Here is a 25,418-nt window from a genome sequence, read left to right as displayed (position 1 = left end):
GGCTGATAATTTGGACAATCCATTAGTGACCACTGGGTTGAAGCAATTGCCGTTGTGTCCTGCCCACATACGCCCACAATGGTAGCACTGCAAGCCTCGAACCCATTACCTGTGGTACAGGCAGGCGCGCTAACCACTATGCCACGGCGCCGGGTATAGTGACCGTGCCACCACTTAACATGTTTGTGTTTTGGTGTGAGGAAAAAAGTATTTGTTTAATGATTTATAATGATGGGGGTTGTAACTGTTGTAGTGTTTTAAGGACTGTTGTTGCCCAACCATGCGAGGATAAATAAGATACATTCATTTATTAGCAAGAATATAAATTGTATAATTAGAGGATATCACTTTAGTTTAATGACATCACAGCTACATCATTGATGACATCACAAATACATCATTAACAAGTTTTTGTTTCAGATCCTCCCACTGTCGACAAAAGTCTTCTCGAAAGATTGAAAAAAAATCCGCTTAAGTTTAAAGTTGGGGAAAAAGCTAAGATAGAAATCCCATTCAGTGGAATGCCACCTATGTCGTAAGCTATGCTGTTTTAATTAAGAAGTTTTAATGTCTATAATTATAGTACACGGTGTTAAAAGTGCAACTTAATTCTAATAAATTTACTAAAAAATAAAATTATTTAAAAAAAAAAATTATAGAACAACAAAATGTCACTAACGCTTAGTTTTAACTTAATTTTCTATCCTACCAAATACAAAAAAATAAATTAAAATTAAAAACTTCTTGTTAATGGAAAGTAAAAAAGGTAAAAAAATAACACATGTGTCACCCCTAGGACCTCATGGACCAACGGAAGAGTCACGTTGTCAGAGAAGGGCAGGTTCCACATGGACACCGTTAAAAACGTTGCAAAGCTGGAAGTTGATAAATGTAAAGTAACTGACAGTGGCATTTATGAGCTTACGATCAACAACGAGAATGGAGAAGCAAAAATCGAGATTCCAATTAAAGTCGTTGGTATGTGCTGTGCATAAAAAAGTGTTTTAGTCACATTTAATCCAAATGTTACAAACATGTTTTGTGGGAACGCTTGTATTATTTGCAACATAACAGTTTGCCCTTTATAAAAGATATGTACTGTTTTATACATCCCCACCATATTTTATATTCATAGTATGTGTTATGTCATAGATATATATTGTTACATCACACAACACACATGTCACAAATTTATATTGTCATGTCCACGGCGTGTTTTTAACTTTAAAAACTGATCTTTTCTTTAGAAATTTTGCTGTTTTATCTCCATGTGTTGTGGAATTGATATGGGTTGTGTTATACTCATAACAATAATTGTTTATTTCTAGAAAATCCTTTCTGTTTTATTTCCGTCTCTTAAATACTTTAAATAAATATATCTTTCTTTGTAAGTGATAAATAAGCTAACATTATGTAAGTTGTATCCTTAACTTTAGGAGGTGATGTTCCAACTCTCACCTGTATCCCAGTTCCCCTGGCTTGCCTGTCCCTATAGAACCTCACTCAAAATATACAAAGTTACGTCATTGTTTGACCATGGTTAAAAGTTACATTATTTTTTGATCATTTTCACCCAGAAAAACCTAAAATATGTTTTATTATATCTATAGTCTATTTTAACAACTGTTATTTTATATAAAGCTACATCCATAATTGACCGATGAACCATTTTTACACAGACAAACCTCACGCTCCTTCTGGGGAGATCGCTTTCTCCGACGTAGAAGCCGATTCTGTCTCTATGTCATGGAATCCCCCCATTGATGACACAATAGAGGTTGATAGTTATGTCATAGAGGAAAAAGATCCTTCCGGGAAGTGGAAGAAAGTTGGGGAAGTACCTGTGGGAACGACAGAGTTTAAAGCTACCGGGTTGAAGGAGGGAAAACCGACGCAGTTTCGCGTTAAAGCGAAGAACGAAGAAGGAGAAAGCGAACCGCTTGTCTCGAATGAAATGACACCAACAGCTAAAGATGTGGCGCCTTATATTGATCCTAAGGTGGGTGGGTGTATATTATGTTTTTAACCAGGTTGTAAAGAAAAAACAAAGGGGTATATTAGTTGGTAAAACACATAAAAATATCCAATTATTAATTTGTTCAATGCCCCCGAAAAATTGTTAAATGTTCTAAAAAAATAAGTGCCAGTTAAAATTTGGCGTAAACTCTTGATTTAATTTCCATTTCCTTTCAGATTATTGAGCAGTTGGAGCGTAACCCGATTATTGTAAAAGCTGGTGAGACTGCTAAGATAACGGTACCATGTTCGGGGAACTCCCCACCTAGTGCAAGTTGGATGCATGATGGGGAGGAAATATTACCAGTCAAGGTTTAAATCAATTAGTGTGAACATAAACTAATGGATAAATTATATGTTGCCATCATGTTTTAAGTAAATTTATGAATAAATGCTGATTTATCCTCGCGTGGGGGGTAATTGACAATCATTATACCCTGGGTGTTCTGTTTCATACACTCACTTATGACTTACCCGTATGTAATTTTTTAATAAAAAACTCATAAGGGACCACTCTGTTGAAGCAATTGCCCAATGACACAGTATTTTATCAAGATATATAACTTACATTTAATTCCTACAGTGGGTGCTACCAGGAATAATGTAATACCCAAATGACAGAACAGTAGTTTTAAAAATTTCTAGTTTTTTACCCAGAAGAGAAAATTTAAAATAATATTGAAGTCATATTTAATTAACTTAAATTCCCTTTAGCACCATCGTGCAATCAAAAATTCAACTGCCAACAACGTAACTTTGGAGATCCGTAAATGTCAGACATCGGACAGCGGTGAATACGAGGCAAGGATCTTCAACAATATCGGAGGAACTGTTATTAAAACAAAGATCATTGTAAAGGGTGGGTACTTGTTGCTATGTTACTTGATCAATGGATGTCATTTACTTTGTGTGGTATTGTATGGTGTGGCAACATCGAGCATTATGCTTGGTACTCTTGGGTGCAACAGCTTCCTTTTCAACTGACGTTCTTTTCCACACTTGGTATCCATAACGTGTTTTAACAAATGTTGTTTGCTTTTAATTCCCTTCTTTTCGTTCTTGAATGAATAAAATAATATCGTCTATGGGTTAATAACATGTTCTTCGGTATTCCTCTTCGAAATAGTAAATAAAAATTATATTATTTTAGCTTAACATTATGAACTTGCAGACGTTCCTGACTTTGGGAAAACCCCCATCAATTTTGATAAAATTGATGCCAAGGGGGTTTCAATGTCGTGGAAAGCCCCTGATGAGAAAGACAACGGGGGAAGCCCCATCACTGGGTATATCATCGAGAGATCTTTGGCTGGAGTGAATAAATGGGAGAAGGTGATGGAATTATGACATAATTTAATAATGAGAAGGATTTGCATTTTTGAATTGGTGTAAAGTAGTCTATTGGTCTAATTTTAATGAAACCGATTTATCTTTTTAAAACCACTTCTATTTTCTAGTGATTGTCATATGTGTTTATTTAAGTTAGTTCATTCAACTTTAGTTCTATTTTAATTTGTGACAGAACACCCGTGTTATACCGACTGTTGTTATAAGGATAAATGTGCGCCATGCTCAGACATGACATGAGAATAACTGCCCACCATGCCAAGAAAATGAAAATAAAATTCATTCAGACTTAAAGTTTCATTCTTTCTTTTAGGTTGGTGAAGCCAAACCAGCCACCACCAAGTTCAAATGTCCGAAATGTGAACCGGGAGAAAAATATGTTTTCCGTGTGAAAGCGGTGAATGAACAAGGAGAGAGCGAACCAGCAGTGTCGGGTCCTGTCACGTGTGGTTCCGCTGTTGGTGAGATATCATATACCTTGTTACCTTGTTTAAATGATTATGGTAATATTTAATAGCCATAATGAGACTGTAATCTAATGTTTTTTTTATAGAAATAAAATAAGTTTGTTTTTCTGTACTTTTTCCTTATAACCCACCAATTTCGATTTCTTACATTAATAAGCACTGAAGCTATTTCTTAAATGGGTGAGATCCTACTGCAAGGCATGCCAGGGCCTCTTATGCTGTCGATTTACTTAATTTAAATACAGCATATTGGTAGCTATTATTTAATATTAATCTTCAGTTGCTCCTTCTGTGAACCCCGAACTTATCAAAGCTTTGAGTCAAAATCCAACCAAAGTAAAAGCGGGACAAACATGTCGTCTCAAGTTCCCTATAACTGGAGGGGAACCCCCACCTACGATAACGTGGGAAAAAGATGGCAAGCCTGTTGAAAGTAAGTTGTGATGTCATAATGTTTATTGTGATGTGTTGTTTGTAGTTTTGACTTCTAACATGCTCAGTCAAGTTTTTGAAGCTATTGCAGTGAATGTATGAATAAATGTAACTTACTTTATCCTCGTATGGCCGGAAAACGACAGTTGTTATAACACGGGTGTCCTGTTTCATACACCTCGTGCCAGCTTACAAGTTAACACGTATGTAACTTTGTGCGTGATTATTTTATTTTTTTTGTATGGCTGATAATTTGGATAACTCATTGGTAACAATATGTCTCACAACCCCAGCTGGTTATTTATTTTTTTATATTACAGTGGACGGCAAGCGTGTTGTGTCCAACCATGCCGACCACGCAAATGCCAACCTTACAATGCACAAGTGCCAACAATCTGACAGTGGAAAGTATATTTGTAAGATCAAGAACGAAGCAGGCGAGGTTCAAGTCCCTGTCGACGTCCAAGTTTTAGGTTTGTATCTGGCTTTGTATTCTATTGAGGTAGAGACTAGAGTTGGACCATTATTCCATAATGTTGTATCTCACTTTACCAAGATTTAAACCAGGACCATCTTGTACAAAGTACCTTAGGCTTCAGGGCGCTGAGTAACTCATTGTTTTCAACGATAATGGTGTTAAACTTATATTTTTATTGACAATAATAAACTCATACAGTTATTTTAAGTAACTACTCCTACCCACCTACACACAAAATAACCTTCTTAAATTATCAAATATAAAAAGTTCCACCAAAGCTAGAATCGCCCACCACGCCCATCAATCACACACCTTCCAATAAACAATCCAATAAACCTACAATAAACAAGTCATTTTCATCCTTACACCACCCTTCCATAGACATACCCCCAGCACCTGAAGGACCTGTTGAATTCTCGGATATTTCAAGCAAAGGCCTCACTGTCTCCTGGGCGCCACCATCTGGTGATGGTGGAAGTAAAATCACTCACTATGTCATCGAGAAAAGAGAAGAAAATCGAAAAGTTTGGTCTTCAGGTAAATAAGTTTGACTAAGGGGAAAGAATATTTTGTTTTAAAATAGTTTGAGTTGCAGAAGATAAAATAGATCTTTTTGAATAAGATACTGATGATGTCATTTTGGTAGCAATATAGTTGTTTGCTGTAAATTATTTGTTGGACTTGGCTTTTCATTCTGTTATTTTATTTTGAGAATTGTCTAACTTCATGAGCACAACATTTGGGCTAAATTTACAAAATTCATCACAATTAGTAAACATGAGCTGTTATGTTTATATTAAAATGTTTTGTCTGTCATAAGAATCGTAAATACATCATCATTTTCAGTCAGTAAAACAGCTTACGAAGTATTTCTTATATATTAAAATGTCTTTGAGTGTTTTAAGAATCGTCATTATAAAAACTTAAAAATGTTTAGTTGGTAAAACTGCTGATGGAGCAACAACGAGTTTCCGCGCGAATGTTCCCGGTGGAAAGACTTACAGGTTCCGAGTTCGAGCTGTTTCCGAGGTTGGAGATGGAACTCCAAACGAATCACAACCTGTTATTGTTAAAGATCCATATGGTATGTGATGTCATAATGTGATGTCATGTTGTGATGTCATATTGTGATGTCATATTGTGATGTCATATTGTGATGTTATAATGTGATGTCATAATGTGATGTCATAATGGGATGTCTTTATGTAATGTGATTATGTGAAGTCATAATGTGATCTCGTTGGATTAAACTTTATTTTTTAATGTGAGTTCACAGTAAGTTGGGTAGGACAGCCAACCTGTGGCTTTTCCCACACATTTATGCTTATATTGTTATATTGGGATGTCATATGATTAAATTTTTTTTTAATGTGGGTTCACAGTATGTGTCAAATGGCTATCGTCATATAATAATCTGTTTTATTTAAGAGGTTTATTGTTATAATTATAAACAATGTTACAGATCCGCCTGCTTCTGTTACTGGTAATGTTGACATGGTAACAGCAACAAACGACTCAATTACAATACAATGGAACAAAGTAAGAGGGTGTGATGTCATAAATAAACTTCATAGTCAGCTGTAATAATAACTGGCTCCATGGCTCATTGGTTCGGGCCCTCGCCTCTAGACCAAATGGTATGGGCTTGAGGTCTAACGCTGCTACCATTAGGGGCATACGCCTCCTTAAGCAATACACTTAACGGTAGTTGCCCCAAGCCAGTCATTCCTTTTATAAGCTACATAAAAACAAAACACCCATGTTGTAATGACTGTCGATGCAGCATAACCCCAGAATAAATAGGTTATATTTATAGTAACTCGTGAGTGGGCACGGAAAGTATGAAACGGGAACCCGTGTTATTAGCGACTATAGTGTAGAGATAAAAAAGTTACATTTATTGAACAGGTGACGTCCGATGGGGGAAGCCCCCTTCTTGGTTACTACGTTGAGAAGCGTAAGAAAGGAACGTCATCTTGGAACCGTTGTAACCCCGACCAACCATGCACAGATTCACAATTCACGGTAAATATAAATTTGCTAGGGTGGGATTTAAACCCAGCAACCTGTATAGACTAGGGGTTAAACTAGATTAACAGCTTAAAAACTGTGAAAAAGGACAGTTTGGGGAACCTTGATATTTACTGTTTTTTGATTCTATGTGGATAATATTCCGCAGCGTGGCACACCATGCGTTCTTGGATTAAGGCCAGGATTGGCTGATTACACCTACACTTACCGTTATTATAATCTTGGCAAAATATAAGTTTAAAACTGCTTGCTCTGATTAACGATTCACTAAGCTTTACCATCACGTTTAACCATTGTGTGTTGCAACCTACAGGCGAATAACTTACGTCAAGACATCGAATACGAGTTCCGTGTATTTGCTGTCAATAAAGCTGGAGAAAGCGACCCCTCACGTGCATCGAGGCCAATATCGGCATCGGAACCGGTGGATCCACCAGGAGAGCCAAGTGATATCAAACTTACAGATTCAACGAATACTTCGCTGTCTTTTGCTTGGAAGGGAACAGACGTCCATGGTGGAGGGGATCTGTTGGGATATGATATTGAGTTGAAGGAGGTAAAGGGTTCGTGACATTATATTTGTATGTTATTGCTTTACATATTACACCATGGACGTGGGTTTTGTCAACGGGATATTTTAGATTTTGGCTTGCATACACCATGTGTAGAGTATACTGAATATTCTGTCATGACTCAACAGTGAGCATGAGGTGTATGAATACACCATGTGTGTCTGGTGTATAAGAAGACACCCATGTTATAACTTGACAGTGAGCATGATGTATATGAATACACCATGTGTGTCTAGTGTATAAGAAGACACCCATGTTATAACTTGACAGTGAGCATAAGGTGTATGAATACACCACACATGGCGGAGAAACCCAAGTTATAACCACTCCTTCCACCCTAACACAGGAAGGAAGTGATAAATGGCAGAAATACAACGACAGTCACATCAGTGGAACTTCGTTCACGGCTCGTGGTTTGAAGCAAGGATGTTCTTACCACGTCAGGATTCGATCCGTCAACGTTGGGTCTTACAGCAAGTACTACCAATACAAGGGGTCATTTATTGCCCAGGAAATACACGGTTAGTTGCTAAGTTTCAAGGTATTTTGAAGCCACGTAATAAGCAAGTTTAGGAATTAAATACAAAAGGCTACAGCGTTTAGGATCTGGCGATATTGGTTAAGACTAGGGTTAAGACTTGAAATTTATGACTGGCATCCTTAACTATGCATCTCAATCGTAGGTGTTAAATTAATATTAAACCGATTATTGTTGGTGTTTTTGCGTTAATGTGCAGCTGTAGCATAGGTTTCACTTTTTATAAGACTTGTATGCTATAATAAAACCTTGGTTTTACTCTCATGTTTCAAACCTTTGTTTTCAGCGGCCCCCGCGTTCAAAATGACGTCAGAATTAGAAACAGCAGTAAGACACGGATTCCAAATAAACGCTGGAGGAACCATTCGAATTCACGTCCCTTATCACGTAAATATGCTTTCTATTCTGTTATGTAAAAAAACTCCATAGAAACCTGCGATTCCGGTCAGAATTGAACCAGTACTTCACCATTGTATATGCTCCTTGTATTCTAAAAGATTGAGATCTTACGGTCGGAAATAAGGGGTATTACGTGCTAACGATATCTATCTGAACGCCCGTAATATAACGACCGTCGTTGCTGCTCCACGCTGGGTTACTTAAGTTACAATCAATCATTAATCTTATTCCACAGTTTAGCAAAGCACATTATGACATCATTATAAACACAGGGTCGACCAAGACCTGACATTCGTTGGTCGGTAAACGGGCAAGAACTTCACGAAACCGTGATGATAAATGATGCGGATGGTATCTCCCAGCTTATGATACGGAATTGTAAAGGAATTCACACAGGAACTTACAATATATCGTTGAAGAATGCCTCGGGGGAGAAAACACTCGCGATTAAAGTCGTTGTTTCGGGTGAGTTCGGAATATTTCTGATAAAATCGGAAATATCATATGAACAATTCACCCTTTCCAATTTAAAAAAAAAAACAGATAAAAGCTATCTTGTAGACGTTAACCTAAATTTAAAAGCTTTGTTGGTTCTTGCTAAATAATATTACTCACAAAGTAACGTATACTTGGTAACTCGTAACTGTACGAGGTGTATGAAACAGACCAACCATTTAATTACGAGTGTCGCTGCCCCGCCACGCAAAGAAAAATAGGTTACATTTATTACTTATAAGCTACTGATAAATTAAATTATACCTCGTTGTAAGTTATATTCGTTCTACAACAACATAACAATACTTTCTTGTTACGTCAGACGTCCCGTCACCCCCCCAAGGACCCCTACAAGTCTCTGAAGCGAATGACGTAGGCGTGACGTTGAAGTGGCGACCACCCACCCATGACGGGGGAAACTCCATAACTGGGTATACCATCCAGAAACGTGAAGCAAGAGGAAGGTGAGTTGCGACGCTTTAAAATTGTCTATCTTCGCGTCGCATGGCAATGATAGTCGTTACAACACGGGTGTTTTGTTTCATGCACTTCGTTCCCGCTTACGGGTTACCACATATGTAACTTTGTGGGGGGCTGTTTCTTTTTTATGGCTGACAATTTGAACAGCCTATTAGTACCACTTGGTTGCAACAATTGCAGTTCTTGCGCAAAGACACATACCCTCAAAGTCCAACAATGGTATAGCAATCTGACAACTGTTTACACAATGCAGCCATAAGCAAGCTATAAAACAATAACATAACCCATGAAAAACACAAAACATGTTATATATACCAGAGATTGGCAAACCATTGCTCAAAACGTGAAGGATAATTTTTTCACCATCACCGATCTACGAAAACAGCGTTCATATTACTTACGTGTGCAAGCTGAGAACAACATTGGAAAGAGCGAACCACTCCAAAACAAAGAGATGGTTTACATAAAAGAACATGTTGGTATGTTAGCCTATATGTTGCTGTTGTATCTGTATATACACGTTACCGTTTATGTTATTGCTGTATGTAAATATAAAAAAGTCTGCTTATCCACACACTGCAATAACTTCAGCAACTCGACTGTGAGCATGAGAGTAACAACCATGGATAAGTCACTCAAGTCCCTCCACAAGTATATGAATGACCAAATCAACCAAAAGTAATGTCTGCTTACCCACACACTGGTATAGCTTCAGCAACTCTGCTGTTTCCACCGAAATAAGTTCATCACCCTTTTACCAATGTGTCTCCCTTTACATAAGCTTACACTTGAAACATAACATCTATCAAGTGCAATCTCTCCAGCTAAAGTTCAAATCGAGGACATCCAATATGACGAGAAAGACCTTAGAAAACCGCCCACAGTAACTGTGCCTTTGAAACCAAGAAATGTTCCAGAGGGAGTCAAAGTAACGCTGAGTTGTTCAATAGCTGGAAAACCGTATCCTTCAACTAGGTCAGTATTGTGTATGTTGTATATTACAACATAAAATAACATCCTTTTATGCTAACTTCTTCTATAACAGTGGCCAAGGTCACATGACAACTTAACATAGCAAATAGATCAAAATCAGCAAAACGAAAGCTGTTATAGCACGCTAAGGGTGTAACAAATGGGACAACATTGATTAAAAATATGTTCCTGACAACAAAACACGATCGTGGTATAAATACATCTACAACCTTGCTTTAAAAAGACTCGGCCGGTAATTAAAGATACCATTGGCACTTTTGCACGTATTGGAAGTTATCCAAGGCCAAATTATTTGTTAACTGGCCAATATATTGGGCATTGCTCCAACTATATGGCTGCATACCTACACGTTGCATCATACGCTCTATAAATATATTAAAGTGATCCAATTATAAATATTTAATGTATAACCTTTGAAAGTAAACTGATTATAACATAAGTGAACGATACATTAGATATTCTCTGATGTTGCCAACTTTCTTCTGCGTTGTTATAATAACTTTGAACTCAAGTGTCGTCAGTGTCATACTTATAACTGGAGTCCTAATTCAATCGAATAGTTTGATGTGTTATCATTATCTATTCACATAGTTCTGAGCTTGTACAGCGATAAAATTGTAACTATAGCGGCTTGATATAACCTGAAGTCCCCTTTGGAAGAATGTAGCTTGTTAATCCTCGCATGGTAGGGGCAACAACCGTTTTAACAACACGGGGTGCCCTTTATAGTGTCACACGCACCTCATGCCCGCATACGATTTCCCTCCCGGGTGATTGTTTTGTAATATAGACCCAATAAGACAATGTCCAACTCTTGCCTTCATTCCATGTCTCTTGTCGTGCCTATGTGTGTAACATCACCCTTATAGAACAAAAAGACTGTTAAACTGATGCAATGGTAAGACGTTCAACTGCGACAGCTCAGGCTGGGGAAAGATGGGACACCTTTTTATTATGTTTTCTCGCCCCATTTGGTAGTAAACAAAGAACTTTCAAAGAATTCTAAAACCGCATCCTTACAAGTTTCATAGACTGTTGTTAATTGTTTAAAAAGCAATCAGGATATTTGGATATTATGTGTTAAGGTGTCCCACATTCCCCCACCCTACTATATATACACCAGCATCCTTCACGCAACTAAATATCTTTAAATAGTTTGAGTGGCGTAACAAATGTTCTGTGGTACCAGCACGCAGCGTCTATACTTCTACCACTATATATTACGTTAATCCGCAATGAGAGAGAATAGCCAGCCCTGGTTAAGCCTCACAACAGCTGAACTTTATCTTTGCCAGGTGGTTCAAAGACAACCGAGATGTAACTGACGACAGCCATTACTTCAAAGAAAACGTCATCGGTCTTTGCCGCCTCGTGCTTACTTCTGTCAAAAAATCCGACGCTGGTGTTTACAAAGTGAGTGACGTGGTGAGTGACGTCATAGTAACGTCATTCACCTTACATTAAGACGTAATTTGTTTGCCAATTACTCAATGACGTCATATTTTCGTGGCTTCACCAAAATTACCTTCATTTGACGTCACACAAATTATTTTAAAAATACGTAATGAATGACGTATTAATTACGTCACAGGTTGTTGCGGAGAACTCAGTTGGGACTGCCTCGTCGGAAGCAAATTTAATCGTCATGGATTAACCAATGTGACGTCACAAAACTTAGTATTATGACGTAGTGTTAGCGAATGGTCAGTGTTGATCGGTTTTTTGATGTTCTTGAATTTCTTAAAGAAAGTTGTGAAACTTTGTTACTTCTGCATGATAATCGTGGGTGTGTGTACGTGCGCATGGTAGCTAAACATATTTCATTACCTGGACGGCTAATCATTGTATATACCACAAGACGTGATTATATTTGCACATATGTATGTAGCATATACATGTTTTACCTTGTATCATACGACTGCTAAGGCGAACTACTTTCTGCGTATTTCGCACGGGTTATATTATTTACAGCTTAAAAAATAAACGAAAAACACCATTTCGGGTTCTTGTATATCCTTGTGGTTAGTAGCTTGAGTGACTTATCTACTCCTATTCCCACGGTCAAGTTTCTGAAGTTATTGTTGTGTATGGATAAGCAAACATGAATTGTACCTCACAGTCCGCAGTATGATACCCATTTTAATAACATAACATACTTTTTAATATTTATCCTGTTGAAAACGGTAGCGATCATATTATTTAAAAAACAAAAAGAAAGGAATCAACAGCAAAACAACAGTCGTTAAAACACGCTATGGAGAAAAAAAGCGGAAAAGAGTGTCAGTGTAAAACTTGGGCTGTTGCACCCCCAAAAAGAACCAGGCTCTTTCACATTACACAAGAATAAATGCACAAATTTGATATGAACGCGAGCGCCAAGACCAAATTGGCTAAAACTCCGAGAAACTGTTAAGTCCGTACGAATTATTATCAAAACCTACACATCCTGAAGCAAGCTCCGTTCCACTGGTTTTCTTGCGACATACAGGAGCGTACTTTAAGTAGAAAGAAAAAAAGAGGAGATAAAGGAGGAAAATATAATAAAGAAACAAGGAAGAGAAAATGAAGCGGAATTCTTACTTTTGCGGGGCAAGTGTGTTCGTGTCGTAATCAACGCGTTTCGTTTTCCTTTATGTTTCGACCCAACACGATGTTTTCACAGTTTAGTTTGAAACCATTGGAAGAAGTTGCAGTTTTTGTTTCTTTTCAGTTGTTTTAAGTTCCTAAGTTGAAATGGATTTGTTCTGTTTTTGTTTATGGTAAGTCCAATTACCTTTGTATTTTACGTTTCTCTACAGTTCTTCAACGACTGTTGTTTTAAGTTTAAATAAAAACTTGTACATTTTTTACATCTTCGAGTTCAGTAACGATGAGCACATTAATTAAAATATAGTAGGGTGGGGAAAGATCGGACACCTTTATCAAATAATATCCAAATATCCTGATCGTTTTTTAAACAATTAACAACGATCTATGGAAGTCGTAAGGATATACTTTTTTAATTCTTTGAATGGTTTTTGTTTGCTACCAAATAAGACGAGAAAATAGAATAAAAAGGGGTCCCATCTTCCCCCACCCTACTGTATCGAAGTGAAAAATAAGGCATCAAAACGATAGTCGTTAAAAAGTATACGGAGACGAATGTCATAATAAAAACGCAGCGGATATTTTGTAGAATTTTATCAAGTTTTATTTTACAGGTTTTCCTTGGTTTGTTTTTCTTTCTCGGGCTTAGCTGTTGCGCAAAGCGGTGAGCAAAAGATTTTTAAACCTAATTTATATTTCATTATCTATGCTATGTTGTAACTTTAATTATACTTTTTACCCCTTTATTGCGTTGTCTCCACTCAGCGTCACGCTGATAAACCAATCTTAAATATAAATCACTTGTTTATCCTGGTGTAGCTGGGCAACGGTAATTGTTTTAACACAGGTGTTCTGATTTTTCTACCTCGTGCCCGTTTACAAGTTCCCCACATATATAGATTTTCCGATATCCTCTGGTAAAAGCCGAGCGTGCCTAACCACTGTGATTGAGCGGGGGCTACGTATTATATTATTGTTAATTTATATTACAGGCAGAATGTTTAGAAGTTCATGTGCTATGTGTGCAGAGAACGAACAGTGCGTACAAGAACCAGAGTAAGTTTAATTTGGTTTGCTCTCCAAATATAGTAGTGGGGTAATATGGGATACTTTATGTTTTTACCAATTAACAACCCCCTTTTAGTATCTTTGGGTTGGTTATATATTAAGTAAAATTCTGTGTTTTTCTATCAACCAAGACATGAAAATAAAATAAAAACCTGTCCCACAATACCCCACCCCATCCTACAATATGCATTAATAGCTTCTAATCCCATTTACCACAGTGGTTCAGTGATCTGCCTGCCAGAGGATTTTCAATGTCCATCTGAACTATGCTCTGATAATGGAGACTGTTTCCCAGAAGGTCATGAAATTCGGTGAGAATTTGGTTGAATATTTAAAAATTGGGTGCTAGAAAACATTTCTCATTTCTCTACGTTATTTAATAACTGCTAGGCATAACAACCAACCCCCAATCCGTATAATCACTGTAACTACTAGCCCTCAAATAATAACCCCCAACCTCTAACCTTTTCCATCAGCCTAATCTGTAACGTACTTGAGGATTCTTCGTAAGTGCCATGTTGTTATAAATCCCATTTTTTCAGGTGTGAATGTTACCCTGGTTGGTCTGGTGAATTCTGTGAAGTTAATATTGAATATCTTGAACATGAACTTCCATGTGGTGACTGCGAACCACCATGCATGCCACATGAAGAGTGTATAAGGCGGAAGTAGGTGTAATTATCATATTTATTTTTGTTTACAGGCTTATATACCTAATGAAAAACTATATACCTAATGAAAAGAAAAACTAACTGTGTAAATCTATATGGTCCTTTACCTCCATTCTCTAAACCTCTAAAATACCATTTTGGTCCTTCATTTTCAAAAATCACATTAAATTGTACACTAATACCTATAAATGCAACTATATCAGAAATACTCTTAAACTTGTCTCCATAGGACCAGTATTATTTTACCTACAAACTATATCTGACATTTCAATCCTTGCAGTGGTGAAGCACATTGTGTTGAGCGGGACATTGGGTGTCCGGGATGTGAGCATGGGGAGTGTCTGATGGTGGAAGGAGTAAGATTAATGTAAGTTGACTTGTAACTTTGACAATGTAATTATGATTCCATATGGATGAGGTCCCACTGTGTGACACGCCATGCATCCCCTAAGATTTGGGCCAGGATAAGCTCATTACCCCAAATGTTATTACCAGCACTGTGGCACTGAATAACCGAACACACAAACTGTGCAGACCAGAAAGTAAAAAAGTAAAAAAATGGGAATGAAGTTTTGAGTTTCGTTTATCATTTATCTTCTGTAAATGTTTATTGACACATAAAACCAAACAGCCTAACTTAGAAAGAAAATTTTTGAAAAGCTTCAAGTTCAGTGTTTCCATTTTATTTTCAGATGTGTTTCAGTGTTTCTATTTTATTTTCAGATGTGTTTCAGTGTTTTCATTTTATTTTCAGATGTGTTTCATTTTATTTTTAGATGTGTTTGCTATGAAGGTTGGTTTGGTCATCACTGCGAAATGAATAGAAACCTCATCGCACATGATTGTGACCCACCATGCGAGAATGGAAAAAAATGTGTTTTTAATGAAAGGTTGTTGTTTTATGATACATGTAGGGTGGGACAGGTTAGGACATTGTTTTCGTAGGGTGGGGTAAGATGGGAAATTATTTGTTAATATGGAAATATATTGTAAATGATAAGATAGGACATTGTTTTCATTCTATTTTTCGTTGGGACAGGTATGGACATTGTTTTTGTAGGGTGGGGTAAGATGGGAAATTATTTGTTAATATGGGAATATATTATAAATAATATGATGGACAATGTTTTCTTTCTATTTTTTGTTCATTTTATAGTATACACCTCACCCATATATAATTGAATCTGTATGTTTCCGATAAATTAAATTATTATTTTAAAATACACCTGTTTAACCCCAGAAGTGAATCTGATTGTGTTATATTTGATGAGGAAGATTGCTCCAATGAACTTTGCTCTTCTCATGGAGTTTGTGATCTCACTCATCTGTATCCAAGGTAGAGTAGTTTCGACCTCCATGTATTTTAACATAACGCCTTTATTTAATTTTACTGATGAAATTTAGAATGATTACTGATTCCCGTAGCCATATGTTTATGTTTAAAAATGTGTCCTACTTTTGTCTTGGGTGCGTTTGGCAACCCAATTTAAACTTTTCAAACAATTGTTTGTTTAAAACTGTGCCCTACTTTTTTCTTAGGTGCGTTTGGCAACCCAATTAAAATTTTTCAAACAATTGTTTTCCCATCTCTAAGATCTGTAGTTTCTGTAATCCACAACACAATATGTCATTTGCCTCCTTATGTGTAGTTGGAGCTTATATTTAATATTTGTGTTTATCTGTGCTTTGTTGCCACCAGTGTTTCCATTTAATTTTAGGTGCGATTGTGATGAAGGATGGTTTGGTCATCACTGCGAGCGTAGTAAAGATAATGATGATGGTCACGATGGCGATGGCCACAAAAACAATGGTGACGGCCACAATGGCAATGGTGACGGCCACAATGGAAATGGTGACGGCCACAATGGCAATGGTGACGGCCACAATGGCAATGGCGACGGCCACAATGGCAATGGCGACAGCCACAATGGAAATGGCGACGGCCACAATGGAAATGGCGACGGCCACAATGGAAATGGCGACGGCCATAATGGCAATGGTGACGGACATAATGGTGACGGCCACAATGGCAACGAAGGAGATAATGAGTGCCACCCACCATGTGAACCACCAAGCAGATGTGTTAGGGGAAGAGGAAGGAGGGAAAGGTAAAGATAAAACTACTGTGTAATGGTTAAGCTTGAACGTATAACTTATTTATTCTAGTGGCTAGGTTATAACAGTAATATAAGATGAGTGTTCTGTTTCATACCCTTGTGTTCGAGAGTTACCACGCCTCACTATACTACAGATATTAATTTATCTTAAACTGTCTAGCACATGTTACATTACAGAGGAGCTCCTCAATGCATGCAACCACCAAGAGGCTGTGAATCTGAATCTTGTGTTAATGGAAGGTGTATGGATACCCGATATGGTTTCAAGTAAGATGCATTCATTATACTTCTACACCACTGCTTACTAGCCAATTATGTTTCCACAGATGTCAATGTGACGAAGGATGGTTTGGTAGAAGATGTGAGATGCAAGACACAGATGAATCCTCCGGGTATCCTGATAAAGAGAAGGAGTGTCATCCTCCGTGTAGAGGACACAAAAGATGTATGAAGATTGGGAGGTAAGGGAGAAATGCAAATTAAAATGTTTCGGAATCTTATTTTATTCCTTTTTAATGACAAAGGGCCGATGGGGCGCTGTTTTAGTGAAATGTTAAAAGTTAATTCACAAATGCTGCTTTGCCTGATCCAATAAACTTTTAGAAAAGCCAAACTTAAAAACTTTAGGGCCTGGGAATGTTGCCAGCCCTAATTGTATAAAAAAATGTATTTAGACTTGTCTAGCTTATTTAATTAACATTGACCAGTATAATTGCATTGCAAAACCAGCTGTTCCATAATAACCTATATATTCCACACCACCAGTGGACCAGCAAGGTGCATTAAAACAGGAAGATCAGTTGAAGCGGTTCCACAACCAACCTCATGCCTACAACTTCCATGCAAGAATGAAGCTACATGTGTTAGTGATCTTGTGACTGGGTTCAGGTGAATTTAAAGTATTTGTGATGTCATAATGATGTCATATTTAATGAATTATAGGAGTGGTCACGTTGTGAAAAGCAAGCACAATGAGAATTATATGACAAAATATATAATACATAAATAATTGTTTTATCCCTTGGATCACTAACAAAGGTCAAGTTAAGTTAACGTAGCGAAGAAAAATAAAATTAAAAGTTAAAATAACAGTCATTACAACACGCTAAGAATGAAGTAAATAAAAGAGCATTGGTTGAAAATTGTGATTTTTTTTAAACGTTGTTTTAAGTACATACGCATAAAATGAGGTTATTACTGTTGTTTATATACACTTGCGTTTCACCGCAATTATTGTTTGTTTAGATGCAAATGTACGAATGACTACACCGGTACCTTGTGTGACAAACCCATCCCATATTCAAACACCAGTGTCTGTTACACCAAACCTTGCAAGAATGACTGTGTATGTATACCATCATTAACACATGAGATGGGATACATATGTCGTGGGGGAAATGGATTCATTGGAAAGAATTGCACAATAGGTAAGATCTGGCCTAACAGCACAAATATGCAAGATATAATTGGTTCCATTAAAACAATCCAGTTTTATTTGGTTTGTTATGTTTAAACTTATACATAGCTGTTCGAGCAAATTTAGTTTCCATCCCATTATTTTCCGATCAATGTAATATGAAGGTAGCACATGTAAAATAAAACTTCCGTTAAATATACAGCAATCTGTATTCCTATTTATTTAATTTCTTCGAAGATTATTTTTTTATGTTTATTTATGGTTTTTGTTCCAGCTATCCCAATCTTGAACTGCAACAAAAACGAAATTCAAATTTCAATTTCCCAACAATTCTACCTTGAATTTGACGCCAAACTTCGCAACAGTTACATGTACATATCTGCCAGTATATCAGAACAACACGACTCTAACAATATCTGCCAAGGAACTTTAGTCAACGGCAGTTACATCTTCAAACTCAACCTTCCATTTAACGACTGTGGGACAAAACAAACTTATAACACCGACCTTGTATCGTTTACCAACAAAATCTGGATCAACCGACATCTATCCGGTAACTTTGACATGCCGGTACCGGTGATACAGTTCACGTGCATCTACTCGAGTGAATACAGTGTGGTGATGTCACTTCAACCTGTGTAAGTTCTTATTTTACTACTAAGATTTTTTTTTATTTCCTGCAATTCAAAAGTGCTGTGCCATTAGTATTGTAACATTAGATCTCAAAATACAAGAGTCCTTTAATCTTTTTTAAACAATAAGATTAAGGCCTATGGTGCTTGCCATTGTTTTTGACAGTGACAGGTGTCGTTATATAGTGGTAAACTTCTTCTTTTATGTTTTATATCAATGGGGCACTGTGACAAAACTAGCAAAAACTATCCTATTTTGGCATTCTTTTAAACTGTAGGATTCCATAGACTCAACATCCTACGTCTATGTCTACATTAATGTGAATCATTTTGTTCCAGAGTAAACGTAAGCATGCAGAACATCACCGAGTACGGAAACTTTGAAGCCGTTGTGAATATTTGTCGAATTAAATCTTGCCCGTCTGCTTGTCCTACTCAACATTCATTGAATGATGGAGCAGCATATACAGTTGGTGACCAGGTTCATCTATCTGTTAGTACAACCAATATTACAAAGTTTGTGGATACTGGTTTTGTTTTCAAATATACAGCTGTTTTTGGCTAGTGTAGTACTTTGTTTCATTCAAGCAGTTACACTTTCGTCCTATGTTATAATTCGACAGCAGGCTTGCAGTGTATTACAGTAGATTGCCGTGTTTGTGTATGGTGTATAAGAGTTATTTGTTATTTATAACTCATCAGTTAGCAGGAGGTGCATGAATACAACATGCGTGTCTGGTGTATAAGAAGACACCCATGTTATAACTCGACAGTGAGCATGATGTGTATGAATACACCATGCGCGTATGGTGTATAAGAGGACACTCATGTTATAACTTGACAGTGAGCATGAAGTGTATGAATACACCATGTGTGTCTGGTGTATAAGAAGACACTCATGTTATAACTCGACAGCGAGCATGAAGTGTATGAATACACCATGTGTGTCTGGTGTATAAGAAGACACTCGTGTTATAACTCGACAGCGAGCATGAGGTGCATGAATACACCATATGGGTGTCTGGTGTATAAGAAGACACCCATGTTATAACTCAACAGTTAACATGAGGTGTATGAATACACCATGTGTGTCTGGTGTTTAAAAGACACTCCTGTTATAACTTGACAGTGAGCATAAGGTACACACCATATACTTCCAGGCATTCATCCGCAACCAAACCACCATCACAGTGAAGGAAATGTATTTATCTTGTTCTCGATACCAAGACTCTGGTTCGGCCATTCAATTAATACACCAAGGGTAAGTTATATTTTAGGCTAATTTTGTGTTTTGTTCTAAAAATTCCCTTGTTGTGCCCCAATATTTTTAATAATGATTTAAACTTAAAGTATGTTTAGTTTGATCTTCTTTAAAATCAGACTATTTTTTGCCAAGGTTTAACTGTTGGAACTTTTGTGCAATGTTCGTGCCCAAACTAATGTACTTTCTATTTCAGTTGTTCAGTGGGTTCTGGGATCTCCATGTCAGTAACCACCGGCAACACAAATAACTCAACAGTGCCAGCGTGTGTCTCGTTTCAACTTCCCATTTCATCAAGCTCAAACTGCCGAACGATATTCATACATATAAGACTTCTTCTGTGTTCTAATGAACAACTGCAGGTAATTGGAGGGCAATTTATTTGTTACTGGTATATAAACTGCCAGAGTTTGGTCTAGCACCCTGGGTGTTTGGGTGCTGGGCTAATAGACCTACACCCTAAGTCTCAGGTGTGCCTCAATGAAGACCTCACCCTTAAAGAATATAATTTTTTTGTTGGGTAAATCAAATGGGATTCAAAGATGTTAGCACCCTTGATGGCTACATCATTAGAGTTTTTATAAAACCTTAACATACATGTATATATAAAAACCCTTTTCCTCTCCTCCCCCTAGGAATGTTCTTCTGGATCTGGGATCATGAAATGTCCCTCAAGGAGAAAGAGATCAATCAATGATGCTGAATTGGATGCAGTGGTTGGTCCTATCTCTGTGATCCCAGGAGAGCAGGGAGGAGACATCCTAGAAGTGTGGGAGGGAGATAGATTTGCTCCACTAGGTGATGTTTGGAGCAGAAATTCACGACTTTATGGGGTGCTGGATCAATCGGATCCAACTGAGTTTGGTGAGTGGTTTATTTTGTATATGGTTTCGTATACAATGACACAGACAGGTGGTTTTGGGGGTCGTGACTTTCTTCCTCGCTTTGTGACCACAATAGATTAAAAAGGCAGTTGGCACATTTAGTTTTTTGTTTGATTTATGTTTAGTAGTCTTTCCTTTTATTAAGATTGGCAAACAAGGTTAATTAACCACATTAATCAATAACAGTAGAATTTAGATTCACTGAGTGGCCTATATTAAACTTTCATTAATTCTTTAGGTTTACAAACTGAATATGTTTGGTTCGTTGTTGGAATCGTCTCCTTATCTCTGTTCGTTGTAGCACTCCTAGTGGCCATTATATGGAGATTATGTCGTCGACGTTGCGCTACAGCTAATATTACCCCGAAATAATTTTTTTGTTATTTATTTATATTTGTTGTTGTGCAATACATTCATCCAATGGTTCATATGCTTGTACTGGTGGTGTGTTGGTAGTTTAGAATGGCCAGTATTTACCACTAATTTTAAATTTAAAATGTTCTTAGACCCTAGCGTAACACTAAAGCAATAAGATAGATTTTAAAGTAGAATAAAAATATGATTCTAAATTAAATATTGTAAGAGGTCTTAACAATAAATCAATTCTTATAAAACTAAATCGTAATCCAAACAAAAAATAACTTTTATTCAAACTGGCTGCTTAAATCAAATTAACTGCTTGCTACCACCACGTGTGCTAGCCTAGGCTGTGGGTCAAACCACTTGTGAGATATTTCTGTACAAATAGTTTGTTAAAACACACATATATTTTAGAGAAAATATTTAATAAAAATAAGTGCAAATTGTTCGCAAAAAGGTAATTAATTTTTATGGATGTGCAAATAAAGCAGGAAAGTTAAAACAATATACACTGTTATGTAGGTAATTATGTTCTCACAGTAACATTATTTACAACAATAACCTAAACAAGGATGGAAATTTACAAGGCAGGGACTGCTTGTTGTTCAAGGTAAGTATCAGTTCGTGATCCGATCTTCAGGAGTCGTTTATTTTCCCGCATCAGCTCATTCTGTACCAACTCCGTCTCTTTTGCTGCTCCTCTGTATTTTCTCAACATCCACTCAGCTGTGCTACGTTGGTTCTGAGCTTGAATAAGTTGGGCTTGAGCCGTAGTCAACTTCTTCTTAAGCCTGTTTTCTTTCTCATCAGCTTCTTTGATCGCTTCCCTCACCTTCCCAGCATTTTTTCCCCGACTTTTCACAAACTGTTCCTCCAATTTCCTCACCGATTGCTCCTGGCTCTTCCTGCCATACTCATGCTGCCGACACTTCTGATAAAGCTGATGGTCAATCTCATTATCACGTTGGACGATCCTCGTAAAAGTGCGGAGGAGATCATCATTCCTCTTTCTTACGAACTCGCGGTGATTCTGATCAAACACTTTCTCCCAATTCTCTGTCCTTTCTTGCGCCGACTTTTGCCTCGCAGTTTGAACTTTCCTCAGCGCGACTTGCTTCCTCACAACATGGGCTTGCACGTTCCTCTGATATTCCTTCTTCCTCTTATCCAACTCCGCAGCCTCCGCTGCTTCTTGTAGCTTCTTCTGGGCAGCGATGTTGCCCTCTACCAAGTTCCTATTATCTGTAACCCTCCTGTCTCCTTCACGGCTCCGTTCCGAAAGATGAGCTTTCCTGTCAGACAAATGCGCACTGGCTTGTCTTCGTCTGTTTTCTGACGATCGATAAACGCTCTCTGATCGCCTAATTTTTTTATCGAGCTCTGCTTGATGAGCTTTATCATCGTTGATATATTTCTGAGCCTGCACCCGATCCTGCCTCTTAAACTCTGCATCGGCAATCCTTCCTTTCATTGATTCCATGTTCATCTGGATTGCGAGGTTTGAAAGTTCCTTCGCAAGGTTATATCTCTCCGTCTCCTTCCTCTTCAGCCGATCTTCGAACTCTCGAGTCAACTTTTGCATCTGATCTTTCCTCAGCTCAAGCTCAGTTAATTTTGCTCTATATTGTCGCTCTGCATCCGTAACTAGAAGAACATTCTTCCGAAGTTTATCTTTAGTTTGCTGCAAATCCGAATGAGTTTTAGTGATCTTTCTCTTTCTCCCTTCCTCCTTAGCATGCACCGCCTCTGCTCTTATCTTCTTAGTGTGCTCGATTGATTCATTCAACCTCTTTTCTTCCTCCAGCATCTTCTTACTCATTGAATTCTCAAACTCTCTCATCATCCGAAGTACTCCCCTCTTCTTCTTTGTGACATCACCTTCCACTCTTTTCAATCCCCTTTCCTCCTGCTTATGCTGCCACATATGATCCTCGATGACTTTCATCCTTTTATCGAATTCCTTTTGATCTGCAGCGATCCGATTTGTCAACGCAACAACAGTCGCTGGTTCTTTATCACTCTTCATCCCAATATTGGTCCTTGGCGAAGAAGCAGCAGATTTTACATTAAAAGTGTGCGTGTACCGTTTCGAATCTAGGAACCCAACAGGTCCAAGTGTTCTTTCATGTTCCTTTAAAAACTTTGCGTATTCGATTCCACTTTGCTTGAATTCCTGGTCCTGCATTTCTTTATCATTCGATGTGAACCCCATTACTGAAGATCTCGGACTTTTCGCTTCTTTTGATTTTAATAGAAATGGTAAGTTAACACTAGTGGGCCTGTTCATTATTTCATATCGAAAAGTAACTTTTGGTTTGATTTCAAATGGAAGATTAGTCACTGTGTGGTAATCTGTTTGTGCTTTAGGTGACCGATCCAAGTAAGGAACATTCATTCCATGCCCAAGGTGGGAAGGCATGTTTAAATATTAACAAACTCAAGTATTTACAAATTGAAACTACTCTGTACATAAAAAGTTAACGTTAAACTTTATCCTATCACAATTGCTCTTTGAAATTTTCTATTTTAAAACCATTTTAAAAGTTTACCACAACTGTAGACACCTTTCATAAACTAAAATTAAAAATGGAAAAAATATAGTTTGCGAAATCGGAAACTCCACCTTTGTACCATAACTCTAAACTAGACTTTGTACTATTTACTTTAGCAGTCTATCTTAAAATACAACAGTCAATATTAAAACACACACAAAGCGGCACATACGCAGTCTACTTGTTATATAAATATATATTTTTAAAGGTGCAACACACACTGTAATATCCTATTTTAATTTTTGCTTAACTGTAGTAACCTTTTCATAAATTGTTAATAAAAAGGACAAACAAACACAGGGCAGCATACGTAGTCTACTTGTTATATAAATATATGTTTTTAAAGGGGCAACACACACAACAGGAAAAATGACCTTGTTTTATTCCTTCTCACTCTCAGCAGCTAATAAGAGACACATACACCTCACATACTATGGCTAACAATGGAAAGCGTATCAAATTTCCCCATAAAGAAAAGATGCTTTGTGTCTGCCCACCTATTCGGAGTATTTAAACTCCAACAATAATAAGAACGAGAAGAATAACATTTAAACTATACACAATGGGTGTCACTTAAACATATAAATACACAATAAAGCAGGAATAAAATTATGATGTTTAATATTTTTTTTAATTATCAGCATTGTGGACTTTAATTAAACAGACCAAAATGGAAAATATTTAAATAATATATATTCATTTGTGTTAAATTGATTTTTTTAAGCAAGAAGTTATGCCAAAAACTGATGTTTTTTAAGTTATAACCCCACTATACCAACTCACACATCTAAATGTAACTTAAATTTTGTGTTCAATTGCCCATAATACTATATAAAATATTCTAAATACTATGCTTACGTGCGTATTGCGTATATACCTCGTTCAAATCACAGTTATGATAAAATTTAATATCTCCTTTCTACTATAATAGTAACAGCATAAGACCTATGCTATAGAAGTTGTCAGTTGATAGCTAAAATCTATCACCAGAAAGTGAGACAGACGTTCTCAGCTGTTCTTGCGTTTGGCGTCCCTGGCAGCGGCGCTATTCACCACCAATCATGTGTATCAAGGCATAACCATAATAAATCGTTTCAAATGTTTAAGTTCAAACTAATAATTTGGACCATTTTTCAGGCAAAATTATGAATTTTATAGCAAATTTACATTCTGTGTTAAATAGGCTTGAAATGTGTACGAAAGTTCATCGTTTTCATTATTTGATTGCACAATGCGCCTTTATTTTACTGTAAACAGAATCTCTGTAACGATTTCTAAATCTAATGTTGTGACAGCTTCTCAAATTATATTACTGGAAACTCTCATTCCAAAAACTCAGCTGCAAAACGTGGCGATTTAAACGACCCCATATTTTAAAGGCGCCACGACGCCACCGTATGTGTTTACGTGTTAGCATCGTACAGCTGATCTATGTGGTAACATTGCTCTTGTTTGCGCAATTTGCAGACTGCATCGGTGAAAACCAACGCTTTTAGCTGTTTTACAAAAATAATATGAATAAAATGTTAGTTTAGACATTAGTGCAGTGTAATGTTTTATCTGTATATACTATTCATATAGGTACAGACGTACAGTTAAATGTAATTTCTGAAGATTGCGTC

The 25,418-nt window shown here is 37.1% G+C and overlaps 3 protein-coding genes across 9 annotated transcripts in view; 2 read left to right on the top strand and 1 right to left on the bottom strand.

Annotated features, from left to right (window-relative positions):
- Positions 1–12,246, top strand: part of LOC100182059 (titin-like) — a 22,222-nt gene extending 9,976 nt beyond the window's left edge. For all 3 annotated transcript variants that reach the window (XM_026833831.1, XM_026833832.1, XM_018811250.2), the window contains exons 13-34: positions 421–535; positions 797–978; positions 1,680–1,999; positions 2,194–2,328; positions 2,731–2,875; positions 3,188–3,348; positions 3,677–3,824; positions 4,111–4,263; positions 4,583–4,735; positions 5,122–5,277; positions 5,678–5,824; positions 6,203–6,279; positions 6,649–6,765; positions 7,085–7,327; positions 7,690–7,864; positions 8,168–8,268; positions 8,553–8,745; positions 9,098–9,239; positions 9,574–9,734; positions 10,080–10,230; positions 11,544–11,661; positions 11,840–12,246. In XM_026833831.1, the coding sequence (XP_026689632.1) occupies positions 421–535; positions 797–978; positions 1,680–1,999; positions 2,194–2,328; positions 2,731–2,875; positions 3,188–3,348; positions 3,677–3,824; positions 4,111–4,263; positions 4,583–4,735; positions 5,122–5,277; positions 5,678–5,824; positions 6,203–6,279; positions 6,649–6,765; positions 7,085–7,327; positions 7,690–7,864; positions 8,168–8,268; positions 8,553–8,745; positions 9,098–9,239; positions 9,574–9,734; positions 10,080–10,230; positions 11,544–11,661; positions 11,840–11,902 (3,356 nt within the window). In that variant the 3' untranslated portion in view covers positions 11,903–12,246. The remainder of the gene's footprint in view (positions 1–420; positions 536–796; positions 979–1,679; positions 2,000–2,193; positions 2,329–2,730; positions 2,876–3,187; positions 3,349–3,676; positions 3,825–4,110; positions 4,264–4,582; positions 4,736–5,121; positions 5,278–5,677; positions 5,825–6,202; positions 6,280–6,648; positions 6,766–7,084; positions 7,328–7,689; positions 7,865–8,167; positions 8,269–8,552; positions 8,746–9,097; positions 9,240–9,573; positions 9,735–10,079; positions 10,231–11,543; positions 11,662–11,839) is intronic.
- A 621-nt stretch (positions 12,247–12,867) lies between these two features.
- On the top strand, positions 12,868–21,312 carry LOC100101826 (transmembrane protein Vc569). Of its 5 annotated transcripts, none has more exons than XM_026833540.1 (20): positions 12,869–13,007; positions 13,449–13,498; positions 13,827–13,890; positions 14,121–14,213; positions 14,445–14,570; positions 14,854–14,940; positions 15,350–15,463; positions 15,814–15,909; positions 16,292–16,404; positions 16,588–16,681; positions 16,868–16,957; positions 17,017–17,151; positions 17,456–17,578; positions 17,936–18,117; positions 18,382–18,745; positions 19,079–19,256; positions 19,900–20,000; positions 20,197–20,362; positions 20,636–20,864; positions 21,123–21,312. In XM_026833540.1, exons 1-20 carry the CDS (start codon positions 12,982–12,984, stop codon positions 21,254–21,256), a joined length of 2,565 nt encoding a protein of 854 aa, XP_026689341.1. In that variant the 5' UTR covers positions 12,869–12,981; the 3' UTR covers positions 21,257–21,312.
- A 512-nt stretch (positions 21,313–21,824) lies between these two features.
- Positions 21,825–23,663, bottom strand: LOC104265581 (major antigen-like). The gene has a single exon (XM_009859918.1). The coding sequence runs from the start codon at positions 23,661–23,663 to the stop codon at positions 21,825–21,827; it is 1,839 nt and encodes a 612-aa protein (XP_009858220.1).
- Positions 23,664–25,418: the final 1,755 nt, after the last annotated feature.

The sequence above is a fragment of the Ciona intestinalis genome, chromosome 3 (genome assembly GCF_000224145.3).
Source record: "Ciona intestinalis chromosome 3, KH, whole genome shotgun sequence".
In the NCBI taxonomy this organism is placed as follows: Eukaryota; Metazoa; Chordata; class Ascidiacea; order Phlebobranchia; family Cionidae; genus Ciona; species Ciona intestinalis.
Note: the sequence above shows the minus strand (reverse complement) of the source record. Positions and strands in the feature narration are given on the sequence as shown.

Coding starts and splice junctions, on each gene's coding strand:
- LOC100101826 (XM_009859646.3), top strand. CDS start 12,982: ATGGATTTGTTCTGTTTTTGTTTATG. Junction 14,571..14,853: donor GAAGAGTGTATAAGGCGGAA/GTAGGTGTAATT, acceptor CAATCCTTGCAG/TGGTGAAGCACATTGTGTTG. Junction 16,958..17,016: donor GATACCCGATATGGTTTCAA/GTAAGATGCATT, acceptor ATGTTTCCACAG/ATGTCAATGTGACGAAGGAT.
- LOC104265581 (XM_009859918.1), bottom strand. CDS start 23,663: ATGCCTTCCCACCTTGGGCATGGAATGAATGTTCCTTACTTGGATCGG.